Here is a 25,781-nt window from a genome sequence, read left to right as displayed (position 1 = left end):
CAGTGACAGGTTTATAAGATCATTAAAGATCCCATGGCACTTTTGAGAAGAGTAAGGGGGTATTAATCCTGGCATCCTGGCCAAATTCCCTCAAAAACACTGGCTCTCTGGCCAGCACTTCCAGTGATATTCAGTGATGAATAGATGAATAATGAAAAGTTCTACTCCTTATTGCTGTTGATAATGTTTATGAATGTGGTACTCTGAATTAATTAGTTAGCAGTTTGGAGCTTTATGATGGTGACATTTATGATTGTCCGTTTATTCTACCTTTGAGAAAACTCAAAGGTAAAACTTTATTCTCGGCATTACACATTTATGAGGATCTTTTATAAACGATGATCATCTAATGTTTCACTGGAAGGAATGGGAGAAACTGTGAAATTATTTTTTTGGATGTTGTTTGCAATAACTGAAGGCCTCAGTGTTCAGAATGCAAGGTCACATGTTCCTGGTGCTACAACAAAACGGAAGAATCCGAAGGTTCTAAAATGTAAGAATTCAAAGGTTCTTTGTATTTCGGCATTATGGGAAGGGCTGAGAAGAGTTCATGCTTTAATTTAGGGATGGCCAGGAATTTGACACTCCTCCGGTGCTTCAATTGCAGCCAGCCTCAGTTTTCTGGATAGAATGGCTTTTTTACATTGGGTTTTGATGGTTTTTATTTATTTTTACCTGATGACGGTTTGATCAAAGACTGCACTTTCTTTTTTTTTCTTCTTAAGATTCCGCTGTGTTTGCCTGGGCAGGTAAAGAGCTGAATACTAGTATCAGTCAGCGGGGCCAGGAAAGGTAAAGCAGCTTTGCAGTGCTGAACTCACTCGTGAACTTTTCAAACTCTGTGAAAGCTCTTAGCGGGCCGGTCTCTGATGAACAGGAGGCCTTGTATTGTTTGTCTTGTCAAGTCTGTCTGATTCAGACTGCAGGATGAAGGTGCTTCAGCTTTAGAAATCCACTGGGTAATTCAGACAGAGTAAGATCTTACGTGACCTAAATGAACTCCGATTTCCCACTTGTGGAGAGATTATCTTGTATAGGGGCATGATGAGCAGGTGCAAAAAAAAAACCAAATGGGTAGTTGATGAAAATGTCTGCTAGTCCAGACATAAATTCTTTTGCCTTGCGAGAGGCGATTATTATCAAATATTAACATGGCGGTTTCTTTTTGGGTCAGCCATGGCTCTCCCCCTGGACCCCCAGATATAATTACATTTCTCCCCTAACTCTGGACCCAAGTCATGTGACTTGGAAGGTCGTTGCTGCGGGGATTCTGTTCTTCCTGCTCGCTGGGGAGGTCCTGGCTCTCTACGGCGGGATTCTCAGCTGGTCCGGGGCGTGAGCTCGTAAAATGGCCAAGAAACGTTCGCTTTTCCTGGGGAAAGACGCCAGAGTATGAGTCTAGTGTAAGAGTAAGATTCTTTTCTATGGAGGGGCTGCTTTTAAAAAGGTGTGGCTCTTAAGGAACAGATGGATGAATGAAAGCAATAATTTTAGGAGAAGGAATCGTTGGACTGTAGTGGTAACATTTAGCAGTTTTTTATGTTTGCTGGTGTTTTGTTGAAAGGGTTGCTGCCAAAAATGAAAGAATGAGCTTTTTAACCATTATCGTTTTTCATGTGTTGAAATATTCGCTGTTTACATGAGTACAAAATGGATGAAATGTATTCTGTCGGAGTAAAATATAGCTGGTACTGTATGTCAGCGTGAAATGTAGCCTGTCAGCTACATTTTTTGCGCTGAACATTTTGGCGTGTGATTTGGGATGTTTGTTGTGTGCTGAGCGAGCGAAGATTCCTTTTTACATCTATTTAAGCACGTGGCTTTCTGTATCTGTCACTCTGAATACAGGTGCCTGTCTGGGAAATGCGTAATACGTGTTGGATCTGGCCTTGTGGTTATATTCTCTGAGACCGTTATGTACCCACAAACACTTCATGTTGAGTACTCTTTGCAATGGTGTCTAAGCCACAGACCACTTATATAACACCCACCAAAAAATCTGACAGCAGTTAAAAAGGAAAAACATGTTGTCAAATTTTCGCGATGCCATTGATGCTTAGAGCCTAATAAAGAATGGTACAAACAGCAAATCACATTGTGTATAAAACAATAAATAAACATTTTTAAGAGCACACAAAGTACACAACACTTGCATTATTGTAAGGTACTTTTATGTCAATAAATACCAATAAACAGAAGAAAATATGGCAATGCACTTGGTCCAGTGAATCTGAGTCAAGCATTCTATGCTAAAATGTCGTTGATGCGATATGCTCAGTGTTGAGGGAGTTGCATGTACACTGCATTAATTCTGTCCTTTACTCTGAGATGAAATTAGTTTTCAAATTTATCAGTGCAGCATCTTATGTATTTGTGTGTGTGTGTGCTCTTTACACATTTCAAGCCTGAGACTTTTTGATTGTTTGCTTGAATTCCCTGACTACAGGTTCTGTAAATTGTGTCCTGCTTTCTCGTGGACCCTTTCGCGACAAACCGCAGTAGGCCGCTGCTCTGCTTTACATATGAATGACTCGAGCCATCCGGGCCGGCAGTTATCTTCAGCTAGCACCGTACGCCGAGTAAACATTTCGTCTGGCTGAAATTCAGCTAGCTATTATGCGCTGCAGTGCGATAAACCTATCCGAGGCTGATGCTTAGAGATGACTTTTTTCACAGTTGGCTTTCTGTGAGAGGAGCCTTCTGTTACAGCTGAATGCCGGTCATCAGTGTTTTTAGGACCTTTCTTCCAAGAAGTTTCCTGAGGTATTTATATTCATAGGAATATCTGAAATACATTTCCCAGGCTGGGAAGTAATGTGTGCTGTACGGTTATTTTTTCTTTTCTTTTTTTGGTGAGTGTGCATGCAAAAACCTGGATTGTGAACTTCCGTACCATGAATATTTAATTTTGAGCCATTCTAAATATATCACACTGGGGTTATATATGGCAAAATGAACATAGCCCCAGATCAGAGACACACACACTCAAGTTTACCAGTGAGTGTACATGAGGTTAACTTCCCACGGTTACTAAAACACTTCAGAGAAAAGCTAGACACCTGCGAGTAAAAGGAAGTTAAGCCAAAATGGTTTCAACTCAGTAGGCTACTTTCCTGTATTTTGGTGAGCCACATGGTAGTGCTTGTGGGAAATGTGTGGTGATGTGATGTATCAATGCTGAAACACAGCTCACAGGTATGTTAAAACTAGGGTTTTAATTCCTTAAATTCCTTCGATAGGCCCCCTCCTGCTCTAAAAAAGAGTAACTTTATTTCCAAATTTCTCAGCATCTCGGTGCTCGTATTTTTCTTACGTTTGCGTTCAACAAGCTGTCCTACTTCCCACTTGCTGTTGGTTATTTCCGGATTTACTTTTTTCCTCCCGATCGCTCCTACCTTCATTCCCCAGAGAGAAATTAATTTAGAATCGATATACTGTACGCAGGTTGTTCGTAACAATTTCCGCATTTGTATTTGCACAATTCGTCTCATTTGAAGTTTGTCTCTCTCTAAAGTGGTTTCTCAACAGTCTGCGGCAGACGGGAGGAGTGTAACCATTAAAACCAGCAGGGGATCTGAATGGGCTGTGCAGAAAGTGAAATCTCGGGGACGGGCTTTAAATAACTCGGTAAAGAACTGCATCCTGGAGAGGTGATTGCGCATGTAATGACTCATAGCAGCTCGCGGTTGTGTACGCCAGATGGGCTGTTTTTTGAGCCCCCCAAAAAATGAATAGGCTTGATTTAGGGTTACTGGTAACCAAGGAAATTTGTGATTATTACTTTCTGAATATTGTGGCACTTTGGAAACTTTTTTTTTTTTTTTTTTTTTGCAAAAGGTTCACCTGACGAAAGGTGCCCGTGGTGATGAAAGTAGCCCATTTCATTTTGTGAAAAATACACCGAGCTGTGTCACGTTCAAAAATGTTTCGGATGTTACCTTTTTTGGTATTCGGTTGCTTTTTAAAAAAAAAAAAAAACGTGAATGTGGAAAGCGGTCTATGTGACGTCCAAGATTTCCTTGACGTGTCTGTTCGCACCTTTCGAGTTCCCTGAAAAAGACGGAAGAATGTGTCAAAATCAGGCTAAGAAAAGCAACAGAAGTGGGAGTGCCTTAAATAATGGATGGACCTGCTGGAAGATGAAAGGGACTGCCCCACGCGCGACGGTGTGGGCCGTTTGTCATGTGACCGACGGCGGGGTTTGAAAGGCAAATGTCTTTAAATGTCACCGTCTTTTTTAATTCCCTTTTAAAATTCATGAAGCCGGGGGCCCGGCGCGTGCCAGGGAGAGAGGGCCGTGCCACGTATCAGGCGTCATGTCTGCCTGCGCCCGCGCGTGAACTGCGGTAAATGGCGGCTGCGTTCGTCTCCCCGGTAGGTTTGCCGCCATCGTCGCGGGTCCCGCCGCGGTGCAGGCAGATTCGCCTGTCAGCGCTGTCACAGGGGTTCAGCTCTGTCCCAGAGGTTCAGCTCTGTCCCAGGGGTTCAGCTCTGTCACAGGGGTTCAGCTCTGTCACAGGGGTTCAGCTCTGTCACAGGGGTTGTGGCTTCAGCTTTGTCTTCGCCCACATGCTCTCTCTATCTGCGCAGCGCAGCTATCCGTCAGGAGAGAGCGGGAATGGGTACAGTGCTGCTCTTCCTAACGATGGCAGTAGTTCAGCACAGACATACCCCAGCATATTGTCTCTGTGTCAGAAGTGACAATAAATACATACACATTCTCTCTCTCTCTCTCTCTCTCTCTCTCTTTCTCTCTCACACATGCACTCTTGCGCACACACACACACACACAAAACTACACAAACTGGGCTATGGCCACATCAGTTGACCTGAATTCAGAGAGAAGACTGGGTGACATTACATAAACATTTTCATGCTCTTTAAGTTTTTTTCTCTTCCTTTTTTGCCTAAGTTCAAAGATCTCATTGATGGAAGGCAGCAGTCTGGCTGCTGTTTGTGCTTCTGAGTTCAGTTTCTCTCTTCCCTTTGAATTGTGTAACTTTATTTAACACCACAGAGACGTTACATTCGGCTGTATCAAGTAAAGAGTATAACTGCTAATGGGGGAAACGTGGCGTCATTGAAACGCATAAAACTGCGCTTGAGTAGTCTCTATTCATTTTTGTAAATACGGAATAGATGGGTGCGTGCCATGAGCCAGAACGAAGTGGGAGAGCGGTCTGTGAGTGAATATTGCGTTTCTGTTAGCGCTTGCAGAGAGAGGATAGCGGAAACTAAGCATCCCTGCTGCAGGCACATCGCGACGGCCAGGCGTCCGCGGTTGCTCTGCTAATGGATGAAATTAAAAGCGCAAACAAGGCGTGACTGCCATAATTCGGCTCTAAAACCCTCAGGGGCGAGCAAATGACAGCCTTGGCAGGGAGAGAGAGGCGTGCGTCAGAGCCTTGGGAGTCCCCCCTGGTGGCTTCTCCACGTTCACCGGCCAAATCCTGGGAGCTGGCCGACAGTCATGGGAGGTTTAGGGATGAGAGGAAGCAGTGATTACGGAGTCCATTAAACAGGCCGCTGGAGAAGGGGCCTGCGATGGATAAATGGCTTTTTATTTTGGATTCCGAGGGTGATGCAAATGCTTTCTGTTTGCTTTAAAAAAGGGAGCTCTCTCTTAAATTAACTTTATCAGCTGTTATCACGGTGTGTGCGTGTGTATGTGTAAAATATCGATTTTAAATAAATATGGCTTTACAGCACTTACTGAGTGTGTTAGGACTTCATTTGCTACTGGTTAGAATATTCTAATATTAATTATGGCAGCGAAATATGGCAAAGTGTCAAAAGTGTGCCATCCAACCTTGCCCCCCCCCCTCCCCACGAAGATGAAGTCCACATTATCTTTGCATAATAATCGGGTTTCCTTGAATTCCAGCATTTCTCTGAATGCTGGCTTTCATCTGATCGTTGGATAGATACGATGCAGGAAATCAGAAGTTTGCTTTTCCTGGTGAGCCTGCGGAGCTGTCAGACTTTCTGTGCCAGGGATCTTGGATCCACTCTTTGTTGATCACGCAGTGACCCAGTGGGTGGTACTGGATGAATGCTAAGAGGGAGTCTGTGGACTCCCCGGTAGCTGATATCTGAAGATAACCAGGATGTTGGCAGGCCTCAGTACATGAATACACTTTACTTTCTCTGTTGATTGAAATTGAATGGGATGACATTGTGTGTCAAATGCAGTATTGGTATTCTATAAATTATGGCAATAGCATATCTAATTAAAGAACACTGAAATATCCATAATATTGTGTTATGATTTTCAGCTGCAGCAGATAAAACAACAGGAGTGGTTTAATTTTGAAATTTACGTATGAATCATTGTCCATTCAGAGGATAAAGGGAATATTTACAGGTGCTTTGTGAACTCTATGAATGAGGATCTCAATATAAAAACTTGCACAGTAACTTTTTAAATTATTAGATATCTGTTTAGATGCCAGATATCTCATTGAATAGTTTGCCGTGTATATATTACGTGTGAGTTTGTCATATTTTTTCAGTGAAACCTAGGTTCAGTGGGAATGAAAGCCTTTGAATAGTACAAATTGTGATGAGTGGATATTGATTTTTATTTCTTTCTCACTGAAATATATCTCTACATGAGCAATTCACATTTCCTAGGATTGCACAATGCCAGGCAAAAATGATAAAATCATGCTTCTTTCAACATTTTTGTGAATAACCTGTTTCTCTCATAAATGCAATAAGTACCTAGGAAGAGCTTGAATGATTAGTATTCTGGATGGCAGGATCTTTGCAGGAATCATAATTATCATTGCCTCCTCTCCAAAGGAAACAAAATAAATTAAACAAATTAACATTCCTGACAGCACAATGAGGACCCAGCAACCTTTAGCTTTTTTTAATTTAACCTTTATATAACCAAGTCACATGAGAGAAAATGTCTTTTTCAAAGAAGGCCTGGCCAGTACAGCAGCCACAAAAATGTGGGACGTATAAAACAGACAGACAGCAGTGCAATGCCACTGAGAACACTTGTACAAAATCAGTTAATGCACCCCACAGAACACTGCCTCCCACAAGCAAAAAAAGAAACAGTAGTGCTTTTCAATCTTGGTGTGAACATTTCCACTCACTGAAGGATGCTAGTGCCTCTCAATCTTTATTTTTTTATTTTTTTTAAAGCTAATCCACTTCCAGGGTACATACTGTAATAACATCTTTTTAAACAAAAACCTGAGATACAAAAACATCTCCCACAGGAATGAAAAGCTCTCACATAATGGAGCCAAGCTGATACCTACCCAGGACTTCCTTTGTGCTTTTGGAGCGTGTGGTTCTTTGCTCTTGTTCACACAGTGCAGAGCGGAGCTCAGAAGTGCGTTTTTATTTTAGTTTTCTTTTCTTGCACTTGCGGTATCTCTTGGGCCTATACTTACCACATCTAGGAAATCACTGCACTTCAGTCCCTGAACTTTGGGCTTTGCATTTGATAAGTGTCTGCTAAATGGTTTCATGTTCTTAATGTAGCACAATGAAAAGTAAATTGAATGGATATGATACATTAAAAAAATTGCAATGGAAGTCTTTCTGTAAATAGGAAATATTTAATAGAATGCTTTCACATTTAGCATAAAAATCAATGCCATGAGAATGCTATTAATTGGAATTTAGAGACTAGGGACATGTTAGCAGTTTAAAAAGTGATATTAGCACATCTTTTTTGGTCCCTCTGCATTCTGGGTATTTTGATATGTCATGAATAGTCACTATTTGTATGAGTGTACACATACAAAAGGACTTTGCAGTTCTCCTGTTGCAAAGCTGACATCTAAGGATGTAGATTAATTATGCCCAATTGTTCATAATTCTCAAATGTGAGTCAGGAACTGTAAGTTGTAGTTTGTATAGCGCTTTGTTTAACTTTGTTTCTTCAACACGAAGAGGTATATTTTGTCACTCTGTCAAATTATACATTACAGCGTGAAACAAATGAAAAGCGAAATGTAGAATTACAGTGTGACTCATCGACATTTTGGAAAGAGCGGTAGAGGTGAAGGTAGCAGACACAACAACTGATTGCATGAATAATACCAGGGTCTGATTTGTTCACCCACTCCATTTCCTACAAGAGTAGCCTGCTGGGAGATGAAGCCAAATGCATTATGGGATTTAGTCATTCAGCTCAGTGGGTTGGGTGCACTGCAGTCTCAAACCAAGGATGACGTCTGGAGCTGGTATGAGGGGGTTTGGAAACCCAGTGAACATTTTAGTGGTGAAAAGTTGGTTCAGCTGAAAACCTGGTTGCATTTGGTTGACATGGACGTAGCCAGGCTGTGTCCGGGTCAAACCTGAGCCATATTGGGGTTAACTCAGTCTGTTCATGTCAAAATGTCTCTCAGACTAGATTCTCTCCTCTCTAGAAGTGCAGATGTTGGCTTTTGATCCCGAGGAACGACCACGGCATTGGCATGTGAGAGAAGATAGGCTTTCAGCACCTTTTTGCTGGTGGCGCTGTGTGACATGTGCAGTTCATTTTTTTTTCTTAATTTTGCCTTTGAAATATGAATCCTCGGGCTAGTCCCGTGATCGTTATCTCGGCCCGTACGCTCCCGTTTCCTGTTCGTTCGTTCGGTTCGGTTCGCTGCGTACGGTAACTCCCGTACCCGGTTTGACACAGATCTTCCTGGCGCTGTGTGCTGCCGGCTAATCCATAATTGAAGATAAGGGAGTGCTGTCGGAGAAGATGTAGAGGAGGGGGTGGCGAGGAGGAGCGTGTTTTGTATAAGGACGTACCGTGTTCCAAACAGCGTGTCAGTTAATCCTCGCCTTGTTCAGGATCTGACTGGAAACCCTCTCTTTTTGTCCTCTTCCTTAGCTCAGGAAAGCATCGTTGCTGCTTGTTGGGAGTTCAAAATGCCTCTCATTCTTATGGAAACCAGGGAGGTGAAAATGTGTGGGTTTTGTTTTTTTTTCTTCTTTTTTTCTTGCCACTTGGATAGTGAAGCGCTGTCAATTCATCTGACCGGCCCGTTGAATGTATTGACGTTAAATTCCCACAATCCATCGTGGCCTGCTTGGAAAACAAGCTCTTGTCATTTTTTTAATCGTTAGCCGTTAGCTTCCTCCGCATTGCGCTCTCTCATCCCCGTCCGCGCACAGTGGCTTCAGGATGTGCGATACGGGCTCTCGTTTCTAGGCCGGCTTTAAGAGCGCGTGTTTCTTTTTTTTTTTTTCACGGATGTGTGCGTTTGACAGCAGCTCTGCGGCGTGTGCTGAGAAGCAGAGCGCCCTGTCGGGAGAACAAAACCGATGCAGTATTAACGACCCGGCGAAATGCTACTCAGCCACCCGCTCGTCATATTCACTTAAACACGCGGTGATATAATGGGGCCATCGTCTGCTTCTGGAGTGCTCTCCAGGGCCAAAGAAAATGCCCCCCAAAAAAACAGTGGGACACAGGCCAAGTGACAAAGACATTAGACATCTCGGATTATCTATTACGGCTGTAGGTTCTTTTGTTGGGTTCACTGCCAACTTGACTGCCAACGTAAGTCTCTGGCTCATGTTTTAATGACTGTAGTCAGTATCAAATTCTCATGTTAGCATTTTTGATTCTTCATTTTTGATTTCTTTAATTTGCCTTTAGTGGAAGATGCTTTGCTGATGGCTTCTGAATGGTTTCATTCATTCAATGCTTAGTTTTGAGAAGACATGGAATGTCTTGAAGATGTCAGTCTTTACAACAACCGTCTTGATGGACTGTAAAGATAACTGATGTTTTGTCGTTCTCCTTTTTATTGTTTTTTTTATTGTTTGGGATGGTATCCACACCCTCTTGAATGTTCTCCCTCTTCCCAGAAGAAATCTGAACCTCCAAGCCCTGTAAAGTTTATTTTTTCTGTTCAAACAGTCTTCAGGAAATAGGTTTTTTTTTTAGTGCTCAATATTGTGATCATTTGTCACTGTGTTAACATGCATAAACATTGTGTTCAATTATAGTGTGCATTAAAGAGTGGATATTTATGGTGACCTTACAAACTTTATGATCAACGGCCTTGCTGAGAGAAGGGAGCACATGAGAATTTAAGCAGAACCAGCAGTAACATGGGGATTAAGAGTGGCTTTAATTAAACAGCCCGTTAACGGCCAGAGCCTTGCTCCTGTGAGTCAGCTTCTGTGGCCGCTGAGAGCGCGGTTAAATCACGCGTGAGAACTCTCCGTCTCGCACCGAGGGCCTCAAGGTCACAGGTCCCCTCCTCTGATCATATCTGAGCTGGCATGTTTGCCTAATTTATTTTTGCTGATTGCACACGATTCCGCTAACAATTTAATTACAAACAAAAACAAAAACAAACAAAAAAAACAGATTAGGCATTAATGGCGTCACCTCGCTGTAGAGAGGCTTGGCTTCTCTCCCAGGATATAACTGCTCCAGCCTCTCGTCCTGCTCCAGCTGCATTGGCCCAGGGAATGACCTGAATGTCTGAACTTGTTCCATTCTGCGTAGGTGCACCACACATGTTTATCAGTGCCTATACCCTATGTTCAGGAAAGAACAATCAGGAAAAGGTGTTTTCATTTGAAATCCAGAACTCTTTATTGCAATGATTTTTGCACTCCACAATAAGGACTCTACACAAACAGTTTAACATGATGTGATTTCCCTGGAATTATGCAGATTGACATTGTGTAAAGTGTTTGTTTCAAATCAGTTTAGAGTGATCAGAATGTGATCTTAAGGACCTGATTTTGCCTGATTAACTGTGGTCTAAATACGACCAAACATGGACTTTTCCTGCTAAGACTTTAACTCCCTGCTACTCACAGTGCTATTGGCATTGCGTCACTCCACTGTGTGAAGAAGCTGCAATGGCCTCATGGTTTTGCCTCGCCAGTAAATGGAGGACTTGCGTTCCTGTGCATCAGCTACAGTCTTGTCAGATGAAATAATGCTTCACGGTTTTGGAGATTTGTTGGACGGAGGATTTTCGTTCCGCCATGCTTTTATTTCTCTTTCCAGCGGAGTCAGTGTAGCGTGGCCAAACCCTGATAGAGCTGTGACCGCCTTTACCACAGCACTGTTCTGGCAGGACTCCTTTCCGGTGAATGTGTGATTTTTACTTTTGCCAGTCAGCTGCCGGCCATGCCCTAGAGATTTACACGGCAGTGTTTTCGGGGGGAACATGGTTTGGCTGTGGACTGTAGGGCATGCTGAAATTGCACAGTAGGACAGGCTGTAGAGGATCTGTATGAAATCTGCTTTCATTGATCCTTTCACACAAACTCCTCAAAAAAGTAATCTTGCAACCTCATCATGCAAGACAAACTATGTTTCATTTAAATTAACCGCATATATGTGTAAATACACAAGTAATTGAATATTGTAATAAAAAAACTTAAAGTTAGGCAATTATGAAAAAAAAAAACAATAATAACATGTCTGTCTAGTTATATTATTGTTGGAAATGGTTAATTCAGAGGAATGACTGATGCTATCCTGTCCCTCAAATCCTCACACCCTGCATCTGTCCCTTGGCCCTCGTTTCCACTGACCTGTCTCAGGTGCTCACCTGTGGTACCTGCACATTCACCTGTCCTCTAATCCAGGGTCCTGCAAAGTTATAAGCCTGCAGTAACTTCACATTCACCTGTCCACTAATCCAGGGTCCTGCAAAGTTATAAGCCTGCAGTAACTTCACATTCACCTGTCCTCTAATCCTGGGTCCTGCACAGTAATAAGCCTGCAGTAACTTCACATTCACCTGTCCTCTAATCCAGGGTCCTGTACAGTAATAAGGTCACCACGCCGGGCTAGGTCAAGTGGAATTGGATGTCCTTATCGTTCCGGTACATGGAGCACAATGTTGATTCGGTGCTGACAGCTTTTATGAGTCAATACAGATCAAATGTTGTCTATCTGGGGAACGGCTGCTGTGCGGTTGGAAGGATTTTCTCTGTACTGTGTACATACATGCACCAGCTGAGGCACTATAGACTTTTAATGCATATCACTGAAGGTTAGTGGCTGAAAAATAAAATCCCCTGTGCACACAGAATCCATATTTAATCAGCGCGATGACACGCACCCAAAATGGGAATAACAAACTAAAGCAAGCAAAAGGTTCAGTGTGGAGATATTTATTTATTTAGATTTGCGGTACGTGGTTGCCAAGCGCATGTGATGCTCAGATAAAAAGTTAATTGGTTCCTGACGCACTGTGGTCTGCAGGGCGTTAACAGCCATCGCGCCTGTGTGAGCTGCAGCATGAACGGCATCTGCGTCGGAGCTGCTGAAGGCTAGCCGGATTTTCAGGACAAGATGGAGGCGGAGAGCTGACCCCCTGACTGGTGCATCTTCTGCTTTAAAGATTGTTCCAGACAATCAAGATGTTCATCTTGGAGGCTAATTTGGAGACTCTAAATTGCCCCATAGTTATGAGTGTCTGAGTGAATGGTGTGTGTGCCCTGCGATAGATTGGCAGCCTGTCCAGGGTGTATTCCTGCCTCTCGCCCCGATGCACACTGGGATAGGCTCCAGCACCCCCCGCGCCCTGCCCGGGATTAGTGGGTATAGATAATGGATTGATGGATGTTCATCTTGGGGCTCTCCAAGCTCAGGATCCTTGGCTACCACTCGAATACCCACTGGAGCTATAGGGGCTGTTACATTGCTGGAGTAATGGCTATGAGGACAGGCATAAACACTCCAGACATTGCTGTAATGTTTTAAATTTCTGCTCTGTAACTGTGAAAATAATCAGTTGAAATTGGATGTAGGTGGATATTCAAAAAGCAAGAGAATGATTTAGCTCTTTGCTTGTGTAAATTGTAAATAGACTCTTACAAGGAGCTGGTACAGGGATACCTGCTGGCTTCTTGATGAAGGAGTATCAGATTCTGAGCACATTAAGCATTCTGATTTTGAGAGAGTTATTTAAGAGAGTGAACAGTGTTTTACGACTGCTTCCGCTGTCACCATAGAGACAGTTCAGCTGGTCTGACGGAGGCATGTGTGGAAAATAGCGTGGTTGGCCAAAACCACGGCAGGATGTTCCTCTTCCTCAAACCTTCGCTCGAGCTCCACCCCTGCCACCCCGACCCAGAAGTAGGCTGCTGACGGGACGATATGGAGATAGCAGGCCGGTTTTTCGATGGCTGTTGCATTTCGATGCGAGGGCCCGGCTGCGTGACTGTCGCAGGCTAATATATCTGCTGAACTCTGCCACCCCTTTAACTCCATGCATTATGCATGATTTCACTTTTTGTTTTTCCGCTTTTTCGATCTTTTTTTCGTGCTTGTCTGAGAGACAAGATCGTTTCTGCTGGGCTAGTATTGCCCCAGTGTTACCCCTGCTCTGTCTACACACTTTTGGTTTTCAGGGGGTAGACTGGACTTACTTGAACAAGCTCAGTATACTAATGTTTGCTGTTCTTCTTTATGGCTTTGAGAGTCACTTACCACTGTCTATCACGTAGCCAGAATGCTTTCAGTGCACATTTGTCCTTTTAACTTTGACTTGTTTCACATTCAGCCGTTTTTGGAGAAAAAAAAGTCACGGTTGACCTGCAAGTGCTGTAGTCCTTGAGCACTGGTCAGAACAGATACGGTACAGAGGTGTGAAGAGATACAAAATAAAAATGTTCTCTCAATGACAATCCCATTCTTTAAAACCAAGATACCTCAGTCTGTAGTTCAGTTAAATAGTAAGCTATATATATATATATATATATATATATATATATATATATATATACATATATATACACACACATATTTTTGGTGTTGGCATGGCTCTGATCCTCATGATTCTGAGCAAATAAAAATCAATGCTGCTGCGACCATGTTCAAGAGATTCTGGCGAAGTTAATGAATTTTTAATAGATGCTGTGTGGTTGATGTGAAGAGTTGTTCTCTCAAGGCTGTGCTCACTAATTGCTTCATGGGCATGCGGAGCGTGCGTATGAATCGTGTCAGACGCGTTAATGTATTTATCTGAAAGAGGGCTCTGATGAAGAATAAGCCGGCTCGAATCGGGGGCTCGTGTTTTTCGGAAGCACTCCCCGAGTTGCACCATCTGGTGAGCGCGGCTCCCGTAGCTAATGATGTGAAAATGTGAAGGGCCTCTATAAATAATCTCACTGTAGTGCTTCCCTCAGATCTCCCCACTGGAGGCTTGATTAAGCAATCAGCCAGCCGCCGCTTGCTTCAGTCTGGGCCTGGGTTTGTCCCTCCGTTTCAACGACTGACCCCTCTTCCCTCAGCTGACAGTTATACGCTTGCACACTGCGACTCTTTAATGAATAAAATATATCTGTATGTAATAAATTATTTTAACGCAAGCATGGTGTAGTTCTAAAACATTCTGCTTGAGACGCAGGGCACTTGTTGCAGCTCTTGTTGTTCCCGGGCCTTCCTGTGCGTATATCCTCCGAAGCCACCCGGAAGGCACATCGGCCACGTTGGGAACCCATCCAGCGTGATAAAGGGTCCGTGTGCACCCTCCCCTGCGTGATAAAGGTCTAGAGAGACCACGGGGCCTGCGTGCTAAAATCGGAGGGAACGAGTTTCGGGGGCTCTCTGGCTGGTTTTGCACACGCTCGTTAGAGTCTGATCGTTCGCTGCTGATTGTGATACAGCAGAGAGGGCCCGTTTGGCCTTCTGTATGGAGGGGAGGCGTGTGGGAGGCGGGGGGGGGGGGGGGGGGTGTAATGTTCCCCTCCCGTGGGGCGAGGGAGGTGTTCAACTGTGATCAGGCCCCGCGGCAGCGCTTTGCGAGCGCTCTGGCGTGTCGTTTCGGTGTCCTTAGCGCGGCGCTTCCCGTGTCCTCCAGTCTCTTTACCGCCATATGGGAGCGATGACAGAGTGCACGAGGCACAGCTCGGCCAATCAGAGGTCAGTCGCCGTGTGCTCTTGCATGTCGCACACATTGTGTCGATATTCGCGCCCTTGCTGAAGGCCCTAACGTCCCACCGCTAACGTCCCGTGCATTACTCAGCCGGCCGTGTGCCGAAAATAAAGGCGGACCGCGGCTAACGGGGAGGCGGTATCAGCGGGCCGGGCCGCCGGACGTGATTGGCCGCCGGACGTGATTGACGGGGCCTGTTAGCCTGTGTAATGGGGAGGTAATTCTTCTTAAGGAGGCCATTCTGGCGGGTGCGTACGCGCGAGGGGAACGCTGTCGTGACACAGCGCCCCGGAACTCCGCTCCGCGCGGATTCCGATCCGATCCGATCCGGATCGCCGGGCGCGGGGCCGCGGGGCGGAAAATTGCTTCGGCTATCGAGCCGCGGAGATTTAGCACGAGGAGAAAACCATGCTGGGGTGTGCACGGGGGTGGGGGGGTGGGGGGGGTCGGGGAACTGGGTGGCATTTAATCCATGCCTTTAGGTTAGTGTTATCGATTACTCGTAAAAGCTGAGGCCAGATGCTTCGTCGCTTGTAGAAAAGGTTCGGTCGCCGCGCAATAATTTATTTATTTATAACAGTTTTAATGTCTGTTCTGTTTTTTTTTTTTGAGGAAGGTCATTTGCTATATGAGTGCTCTTTTCTTTTATGTTTCCTCCTAAAGTACTTTCTGCTTCACGTGGTTATTTTCTTGCAGTAAGGTGTGTGTGTGTGTGTATGTGTGCGTGCGTGTGTGTGTGTGAGAGTGTCTGTGTGTGCATGTGTGTGTGTGCGTGTGTGCAATTGCATTTGTGAAGTCAAGATAACAATGGAAAGCTGCAGTGGGCTTGGTACGTGTGTGTGGTGGTGCAGTGGATAGCGCAGTCACCTCACAGCAAGAAGGTCCTGGGTTCGAATTCTGCACAAGGTCTTTCTGTGTGGAGTTTGCATGTCCTCCTTGAGCGTGTGTGGGTTTCTGCCAGGTACTCTGGTTTCCTCCTGCAAGCCATAGGGCGTTATTTATTATTTTCACAAATACAGTTTAATGAAAGGTGCATCTAGTTGGCTCCTCGTTTTTCGGAAGATGGTTTTATGGGTAGAACAGCCTCTGAGATGTGTGAGAGGTGATTTGGTGCTTCAGGATTGCGTGGGCATCCTGTGTGTGGTGGGCAGATATATCACAATGAAGGCATTCCCCCCCGTTTCACGATGGCTTGATTGAAATCAGGCAGGGCTCACCGTAACGATTCTGAAAACCGGCCGTGGTAAGCGCTTTTAACTGAACGTCCTGTACAACATCGCACGTGCTGACTGCGGTTTGTTCAGTTCAATTACCGTCTTCCCATAAACCCCTGCTTCTCCCTCTTCATCCCTGAGAAACATGCGTTTGGAAAACAAATTTTAATGTAAAGATGTATATGCATTACATAGAGATATTAAAGTTTGCATTTTGAAAGTCTCGGTATTTTAAAAATGTCAATTTTAAAGTATTTAGGCTTGCTTTCATTGTTGAATACGGGTAAACCCATTAACTTAACTAGGTGTTTTACAGAGAATTGTATTTCAGGCTAAACAATAAACACAAACTACGAATAAAAAGCACAATATTCTTACCCGTGTGACTGCCTGCATTTTGCTATGTTTTCACTTTAATGTGGGAGTCATCATGTGTATCTGCCCTGTTGGAACGTAGAAGCCAGTAGCATTTTATGAGTCCATTTCTTTCTTGCCTATGTCACACTTCTTGGACTTGCACCAGCTGTTTTCATAAAAATGGGAAAACGATCCCCGTCTTTAGAAAAGCGTCACGTGTGCTTTCCCCTCTGCCCTGTCTCTCTAAAACGCCTTTTTCATAGCTTATTGGTATTTGAAATGTGTCAAAATGTGTTGACACTACTGAATTATGCCGCCATGAAAACACACTCCCCGTGCATTCCTATTAAAATGTATGTCCCTGTACCCCCGGGCGTCATTTTCAATATGTATGCGCTTGAAACGGATGCGCTGCTTTGCAAAGATCATAGCGCTTAGCGACCTTTTCTTATTTCATTAATTTCCTCGGGCGAGCGGTTCGCCGGTTTTGCCGCGTTTGTATTCAATAATAATTCGGAAAGTAAAAAAACCGAGCCTCATCCGCCCGTGCAGTTGTCATGTGCGGAATTCGTGCGGATTCGTAAAGCGGGGCTTTTTTTTCTTGAAGAAATATGAATATATTGCACGTCTTTAATGGCCATAGGTACCCATGCTACAGTATAAAATATTTGACTCATTCACAATCATTAACAAACCTGTCTCCTAACCGTTATTCAAGCTGCTGAACACAGCCGTGAAATTGCCTTTACCCTCAGACTTACCGTTTTCCTAACCCTAACCCTAATTTGGGCCCTTAACCCTAATTGAAGCCACTGGTAGCTTGGAAAACTTCAGATAAACCATTTAAAATTCATTAACAATCAAGGTAAATATCACACATACAATAATACAAATGCAAAATGATATGTTTCAGGTCTTTTAGAAAGATTTTTTCCTTGAAAATTTTTTATATATTGCTAATTTTTTAATGGCCATAGGTACCCATTCTACAGTAGAAAATATTTGACTCATTCAAAATCATTAACAAACCTGTGTCCTAACCATTATTCAAGCTGCTGAACACAGCCGTGAACTTTCCTTTACCCTCAGACTTACCGTTTTCCTAACCCTAACCCTAGTTTGGGCCCTTAACCCTAATTGAAGCCATTGGTAGATTGGAAAACTTCAGAAAACCCATTTAAAATTGATTAATAAACAAGGTAAATATCAATAATAAAATAATACAAATGAAAAATGATATGTTACAGGCCTTTTAAAAACATTTTTATTTCTTGAAGAAATGTGAATATATTGCACGTCTTTAATGGCCATAGGTACCCATGCTACAGTATACAATATTTGACTCATTCAAAATCATTAACAAACCTGTCTCCTAACCGTTATTCAAGCTGCTGAACACAGCCGTGAACTTGCCTTTACCCTCAGACTTACCGTTTTCCTAACCCTAACCCTAATTTGGGCCCTTAACCCTAATTGAAGCCACTGGTAGCTTGGAAAACTTCAGATAAACCATTTAAAATTGATTAATAAACAAGGTAAATATCAATAATAAAATAATACAAATGAAAAATGATATGTTTCAGGTCTTTTAAAAACATTTTTATTTCTTGAAGAAATATGAATATATTGCACGTCTTTAATGTCCATAGGTACCCATGCTACAGTATAAAATATTTGACTCATTCACAATCATTAACAAACCTGTCTCCTAACCATTATTCAAGCTGCTGAACACAGCCGTGAACTTGCCTTTACCCTCAGACTTACCGTTTTCCTAACCCTAACCCTAATTTGGGCCCTTAACCCTAATTGAAGCCACTGGTAGCTTGGAAAACTTCAGATAAACCATTTAAAATTAATTAAAAATCAAGGTAAATATCACACATACAATAATACAAATGAAAAATGATATGTTTCAGGTCTTTTAGAAAGATTTTTTCCTTGAAAAATTTTTTATATATTGCTAATTTTTTAATGGCCATAGGTACCCATTCTACAGTAGAAAATATTTGACTCATTCAAAATCATTAACAAACCTGTGTCCTAACCATTATTCAAGCTGCTGAACACAGCCGTGAACTTTCCTTTACCCTCAGACTTACCGTTTTCCTAACCCTAACCCTAGTTTGGGCCCTTAACCCTAATTGAAGCCATTGGTAGATTGGAAAACTTCAGAAAACCCATTTAAAATTGATTAATAAACAAGGTAAATATCAATAATAAAATAATACAAATGAAAAATGATATGTTACAGGTCTTTTAAAAACATTTTTATTTCTTGAAGAAATGTGAATATATTGCACGTCTTTAATGGCCATAGGTACCCATGCTACAGTATACAATATTTGACTCATTCAAAATCATTAACAAACCTGTCTCCTAACCATTATTCAAGCTGCTGAACACAGCCGTGAACTTGCCTTTACCCTCAGACTTACCGTTTACCTAACCCTAATTTGGGCCCTTAACCCTAATTGAAGCCACTGGTAGCTTGGAAAACTTCAGATAAACCATTTAAAATTAATTAAAAATCAAGGTAAATATCACACATACAATAATACAAATGCAAAATGATATGTTTCAGGTCTTTTAGAAAGATTTTTTCCTTGAAAAATTTTTTATATATTGCTAATTTTTTAATGGCCATAGGTACCCATTCTACAGTAGAAAATATTTGACTCATTCAAAATCATTGACAAACCTGTGTCCTAACCATTATTCAAGCTGCTGAACACAGCCGTGAACTTTCCTTTACCCTCAGACTTACCGTTTTCCTAACCCTAACCCTAGTTTGGGCCCTTAACCCTAATTGAAGCCATTGGTAGATTGGAAAACTTCAGAAAACCCATTTAAAATTGATTAATAACCAAGGTAAATATCAATAATAAAATAATACAAATGAAAAATGATATGTTTCAGGTCTTTTAAAAACATTTTTATTTCTTGAAGAAATATGAATATATTGCACGTCTTTAATGGCCATAGGTACCCATGCTACAGTATAAAATATTTGACTCATTCACAATCATTAACAAACCTGTCTCCTAACCATTATTCAAGCTGCTGAACACAGCCGTGAACTTGCCTTTACCCTCAGACTTACCGTTTTCCTAACCCTAACCCTAGTTTGGGCCCTTAACCCTAATTGAAGCCATTGGTAGATTGGAAAACTTCAGAAAACCCATTTAAAATTTATTAAAAATCAAGGTAAATATCACACATACAATAATACAAATGCAAAATGATATGTTTCAGGTCTTTTAAAAAGATTTTTTCCTTGAAAATTTTTTTATATATTGCTAATTTTTTAATGGCCATAGGTACCCATTCTACAGTAGAAAATATTTGACTCATTCAAAATCATTAACAAACCTGTGTCCTAACCATTATTCAAGCTGCTGAACACAGCCGTGAACTTTCCTTTACCCTCAGACTTACCGTTTTCCTAACCCTAACCCTAGTTTGGGCCCTTAACCCTAATTGAAGCCATTGGTAGATTGGAAAACTTCAGAAAACCCATTTAAAATTGATTAATAAACAAGGTAAATATCAATAATAAAATAATACAAATGAAAAATGATATGTTACAGGCCTTTTAAAAACATTTTTATTTCTTGAAGAAATGTGAATATATTGCACGTCTTTAATGGCCATAGGTACCCATGCTACAGTATACAATATTTGACTCATTCAAAATCATTAACAAACCTGTCTCCTAACCGTTATTCAAGCTGCTGAACACAGCCGTGAACTTGCCTTTACCCTCAGACTTACCGTTTTCCTAACCCTAACCCTAATTTGGGCCCTTAACCCTAATTGAAGCCACTGGTAGCTTGGAAAACTTCAGAAACCCCATTTAAAATTGATTAATAAACAAGGTAAATATCAATAATAAAATAATACAAATGAAAAATGATATGTTTCAGGTCTTTTAAAAAGATTTTTTTTTTGAAAATTTTTTTATATATTGCTAATTTTTTAATGGCCATAGGTACCCATTCTACAGTAGAAAATATTTGACTCATTCAAAATCATTAACAAACCTGTGTCCTAACCGTTATTCAAGCTGCTGAACACAGCCGTGAACTTGCTTTTACCCTCAGACTTACGGTTTTCCTAACCCTAACCCTAGTTTGGGCCCTTAACCCTAATTGAAGCCATTGGTAGATTGGAAAACTTCAGAAAACCCATTTAAAATTGATTAATAAACAAGGTAAATATCAATAATAAAATAATACAAATGAAAAATGATATGTTACAGGTCTTTTAAAAACATTTTTATTTCTTGAAGAAATGTGAATATATTGCACGTCTTTAATGGCCATAGGTACCCATGCTACAGTATACAATATTTGACTCATTCAAAATCATTAACAAACCTGTCTCCTAACCATTATTCAAGCTGCTGAACACAGCCGTGAACTTGCCTTTACCCTCAGACTTACCGTTTTCCTAACCCTAACCCTAATTTGGGCCCTTAACCCTAATTGAAGCCACTGGTAGCTTGGAAAACTTCAGAAACCCCATTTAAAATTGATTAATAAACAAGGTAAATATCAATAATAAAATAATACAAATGAAAAATGATATGTTTCAGGTCTTTTAAAAAGATTTTTTTTTTGAAAATTTTTTTATATATTGCTAATTTTTTAATGGCCATAGGTACCCATTCTACAGTAGAAAATATTTGACTCATTCAAAATCATTAACAAACCTGTGTCCTAACCGTTATTCAAGCTGCTGAACACAGCCGTGAACTTGCTTTTACCCTCAGACTTACGGTTTTCCTAACCCTAACCCTAGTTTGGGCCCTTAACCCTAATTGAAGCCATTGGTAGATTGGAAAACTTCAGAAAACCCATTTAAAATTGATTAAAATAAGAAAGTGGCAAGTTGTAGCAATGCTGAAAGAAGATAACGTTAACTATGATCTTCATTTTACTCTCAGGAGAATATCGTTGCACTACAGGGATATACACTGCTACTTAACTGCATCAATTTGTTATGAATTTAAAGCAAAATATTTTTCATTTTTTATAATTTTAATTAAAGATGGCTTGCACAACTCTTCTAATTATTGAAGTTGTTTTTTTTTAATGTGGACACTGAATAGTTAATAGTTTCTTTTTTTTAATAAAAAGCCAACCAGAAATACTGTACATGCTTCCCCATAAACATGGATGCCAGTTCAGGATATGAGATAATCATATCTCTACGGGTTGCCTGTGTTATGTAGAATGTATAACACACAAATGCCTTCTTTCATGCCTTGCAGTTAAATGGACTGCATTTATATAGCCCTTTTATCCAAAGCGCTTTACAATTGATGCCTCTCATTCGCCAGAGCAGTTAGGGGTTAGGTGTCTTGCTCAAGGACACTTCGACACGCCCAGGGCGGGGTTTGAACCGGCAGCCCTCCGACTGCCAGACAATCGGTCTTACCTCTGCTATGTCGCCCCACAGTTAAAGAGCAGCCTGCCGTATATGGAGTCTTTTTTAAATTAATTTTTAAAAAAATATGGGGACGTTGATGGGGGTGTTAATAGAATCAGTTGCTGTTTGGTAGGTGAGACATTACCATTGGGTCACTGTGCTTCACTGTTCTTTCTGACGGATCTGAGAGCTAAATTAAATCATTCAGAAAGGGTCGTTGAAAATCACCCAGCTCTTGTCCTCCTTTTTTTTTTTCTTTGTAAGACCCATTTCTACCTTCAAGAAACAAGTGATTGTGATGTGGTGTGAAGGAAAAAAAAACACAAGGAAACAATGAAGGATAATGAAGAACAGGGGGAAGAGGACAAGGCCTGTTTGTAATGCATACAAGATGTCCAGTATCGTCTTCTGACTGTTCACCAGATGCAGAGAAACATGGGCAGCTTTACTGTGGCCCTGGGAGAGAGGGATAGAGGGAGAGAGAAAGAGAAAGAGAGAGAGAGAGAGAGAGAGAGAGAGGCGTTACTGAAATTAGCCTCTGAAAACTAATGGAGGTGAAAGAGGACTGTGCTCTCAGCTCCTGTAATTGTTTGTGATATTAAAAAGGAGGGATGGATGGAAGCTGATTCATGAAGCAGCGCTCTGTGCTGTGCAGACAGATGAAAATAATCATCTACTTTATTTAAACGGTGGCTTTTTTTGTTTTACGGTGATGAAAATAGCAGTAATCAGCTCAGTGAGGGAAATTGATCGAGCAATGATAATGATGGTGTACTGAAATCAGCTGTGAGAAAACGAACAATTTAACCGTTAGAGAAGACAAGTGAAAATAGGACGCGCTACTGGTGGCATTCTGAACCACCTCCATAGCGCCAAAAAAATATTCCACCATCTTTCACTGTAGGTACCACATCCTTCTCGACGTGATGCCAAACCCGCCGCTGGTGTTGGAACTGAATTTGGAAGCGGATGTTATGGCCAGGCGGCCACCTGTGCCAGCGTTGGGTTTGGCGTCAGTAGAAGGACACCCAGGTGGAGGAGGACGCGCCGTATCCATGGTTACATATGGCGCTGGGTCTTCGATGTTATCAAGGTTGCTTTACTGCCACGGGTCGTGGGGCTCTTGTTAAGGTCGATGGGATCATGAACTGTGGCTCGTACCTCAACATTTTGCCCAAGAACTTGGTATCCTCCCCCGCCAGGAAGCTCAGTCTTGGCTGCAAAGGGGTCTTTTAAGTCTGGACACGATCCAAAGTGCACCTCAAATTCAGCTGTGGACTGCTTAAAATAAAAGAAAGAGGAAGAAGGTGTTGGAAGTGCCATCACAGTTTCCAGTCGTGAATTTTATAGAAAATCTGTGGGGAGATCTCAGACACGCAGTGCATGCAAGGACACTCACGAGTATCTCTGAGCTAGAACAGTTCTGCAAGAAAGAGTGTGAACACATTTGTGAAAACAAGAACAGAATGACTTAGCAGGCTGCAGAAAATGTTTGAAATCTGTTATAGATCTGCCAATGGAGGTGTTACTAAGTACTGACATAACAGGGTCCCTGATATTTTGCATGGGTCATGTCCACTTAAGCTTATTATTTTGAATCTGTAATAAAGGCAAATAAATAGCATTGACATTTGTAGAAAGATTTAATTTCAATTTTCACTGTTCACTTGTCATTGTAACATACTATACACTTCAACTAACTAACTAACTAACTGAAATAAGTAAACTGAACTAAACTAACTTGACTAACTAACTAAACTAAACTAACTTGACTAACTAACTAGCTAAAAGACAACCTTGGTGCCAGTAATCTACAGTTGTTCATTGAGGAAGCTTTTTTGTATCGAAACGTTACTCACAAGCTGGATTGAAAGCTACAAACCCTTATATTGCAACACATTGATGTGAATCCATACTTATATTTGCCCAGACGAAGTGCAGGATGTTGGAATTTTATCTTTAATAAAGGATTTTGGTTCAGCAAAATGCACCGCATTTAAAGAGTCCTGAATTATATTTGACTTCTCCTGCATGTTTAATTCATCGCTGCTGGGCGTCCCGGTGCCGCTGAAAAAGATTGCACAAAAACACGTTAACTTAAAATGTCTCTAAAAGCCACAATAAATCACCCGTCACAATTTCGCTTTACGAAACGATTATTCTGTTTGAAGGAGTGACGTCCCCTTTCAGCGCCAGCTGGAGAGGAACGCTGACATAACCGCAGGAGCAGCACTGTAATTAAGAGGAGCTGTCCAGGGGCTTGACGAGCAGTACAAAATCACTTATGGGAAACAATTTTATATCAGGCTCTTAATCGGAGGATCGTTTTAAGAGGAAGCCTGCTTTCCGTCCTTCCGTGCCTTTGCTTTGGAGTAGCTCAGCTGTTTTATATGTGAATTGATTCAATTAAAAGATAGGCGGTCTAAATGGATAGTTCAACGTTCTGGGTTGAAACAGAAAGAAAAATTTCTGTTTCAATGTATGTGTTTGATTGGCCCAGATAATTTGCCCTTGGGGTAATGTAGTCTAAAGCGGGAAGGTGCAGATCAGAACAACAGAAACGTGAGAAACTTTAAAAAATAAATTCAAAATACACACACTAAAACTGTCATAATTTTTTTAAAACATTGATTCTCTCTCTCTCTCTCTCTCTCTCTCTCTCTCTCTCTCTCTCTCTCTCTCTCTCTCTCTCTCTCTCTCTCTCTCTCTCTCTCTCTCTCTCTCTCTCTCTCTCTCTCTCTCTCTCTCTCTCTCTTACATACACACACACACACACTATCTGTTTGAGATTATGCAGATGATGCACACTGTGTTTGAAATGGCAGCCATTTTGAGCGCTTCCTCTTCCTGTTCCTGGCAGGTGACCACGCTGGTGAACACCAGCAACAAAGGCCCCTCCGGTAAGAAGAAGGGCCGCTCCAAGAAGGCCCACGTGCTGTCCACCTCGGTGGAGCAGGCCACCCACAACTTCCTGGAGAAGGGCGAGCTGATCGCCAAGGAGAGCGAGGACCTGAGGGAGGAGCTGGTCACCGCTGTGGATGACGTCCGCAAGCAAGGTGAAGAACCCTGCTCGTCCAGTACATACAGTACAAACTACCAAATAGGATATTAGAAGATTAAGAATCTCTGGAAAGGGATGATGATGATGATGATATTGATGATGACTATTATTATTATTGTTATTGTTGATGATGCTATAATAATAATAATAATTATTTAGTAATTTATGATTTAATTTTATTGGATAGAACTGTTTTTCAAATAGTGAAAAAAATCTCTCACTACAATTGCATCTTTTCAGGGATGTAAGCCTTGCTTATTTACCCTTGTTTTCCCTGTTTAATTATTTTATGACATTCCCTGATGAAATACATAGGCATTCATATCAGTCCAGTTAATTTCATGCATGAAAATACAGCAATTAATGGGGTCACAATGTCATACTGTGCTGTTTTTTTGTGTAGAAATGAACACAAATGCACACACACATACACACACACACATCCTAGCAAGGCCAACAGGATTAATAGAGGCCTCTGTGCTGATCTGGCCTTGACAATGTTATGATTGTCTTTATTACCACACAAAATGGGGGAAGTGAACTGCACAGAAAAGCTCTTAGCATGTAGTTTATTGATCCTGTCATACATCCACTAACCTCATTGGTCGAGTGGGGCAAAGAGTGGGAAGATTGAAGTACACTTGAATTCAGTAGCCGCTGAATTCAGTAGCTGCTGAATTCAGCAAAATCAGTTCAAATCAAGTTTGGCTTATGAAAAACCAGGAGTTAAAATGCCAACCAATTTGAATTACATTAAACCAGGGCCTTAAATTACAGTGAGGATTTATTAAATCTGATCTAAACAGGTGTTCCACTGTTAACAACGGTTAGTCA

General features: G+C 41.7%; 1 protein-coding gene across 3 annotated transcripts in view; it reads left to right on the top strand.

Annotated features, from left to right (window-relative positions):
- LOC118232073 (catenin alpha-2) overlaps positions 1–25,781 on the top strand; it is a 317,807-nt gene that overhangs the window by 74,320 nt on the left and 217,706 nt on the right. For all 3 annotated transcript variants that reach the window (XM_035426637.1, XM_035426638.1, XM_035426639.1), the window contains one exon: positions 24,747–24,942. In XM_035426637.1, coding sequence (XP_035282528.1) covers positions 24,747–24,942 — 196 coding nt within the window. The remainder of the gene's footprint in view (positions 1–24,746; positions 24,943–25,781) is intronic.

The sequence above is a fragment of the Anguilla anguilla genome, chromosome 7, assembly GCF_013347855.1.
Source record: "Anguilla anguilla isolate fAngAng1 chromosome 7, fAngAng1.pri, whole genome shotgun sequence".
In the NCBI taxonomy this organism is placed as follows: Eukaryota; Metazoa; Chordata; class Actinopteri; order Anguilliformes; family Anguillidae; genus Anguilla; species Anguilla anguilla.
This window is presented reverse-complemented; position numbering and strand designations above follow the sequence as displayed.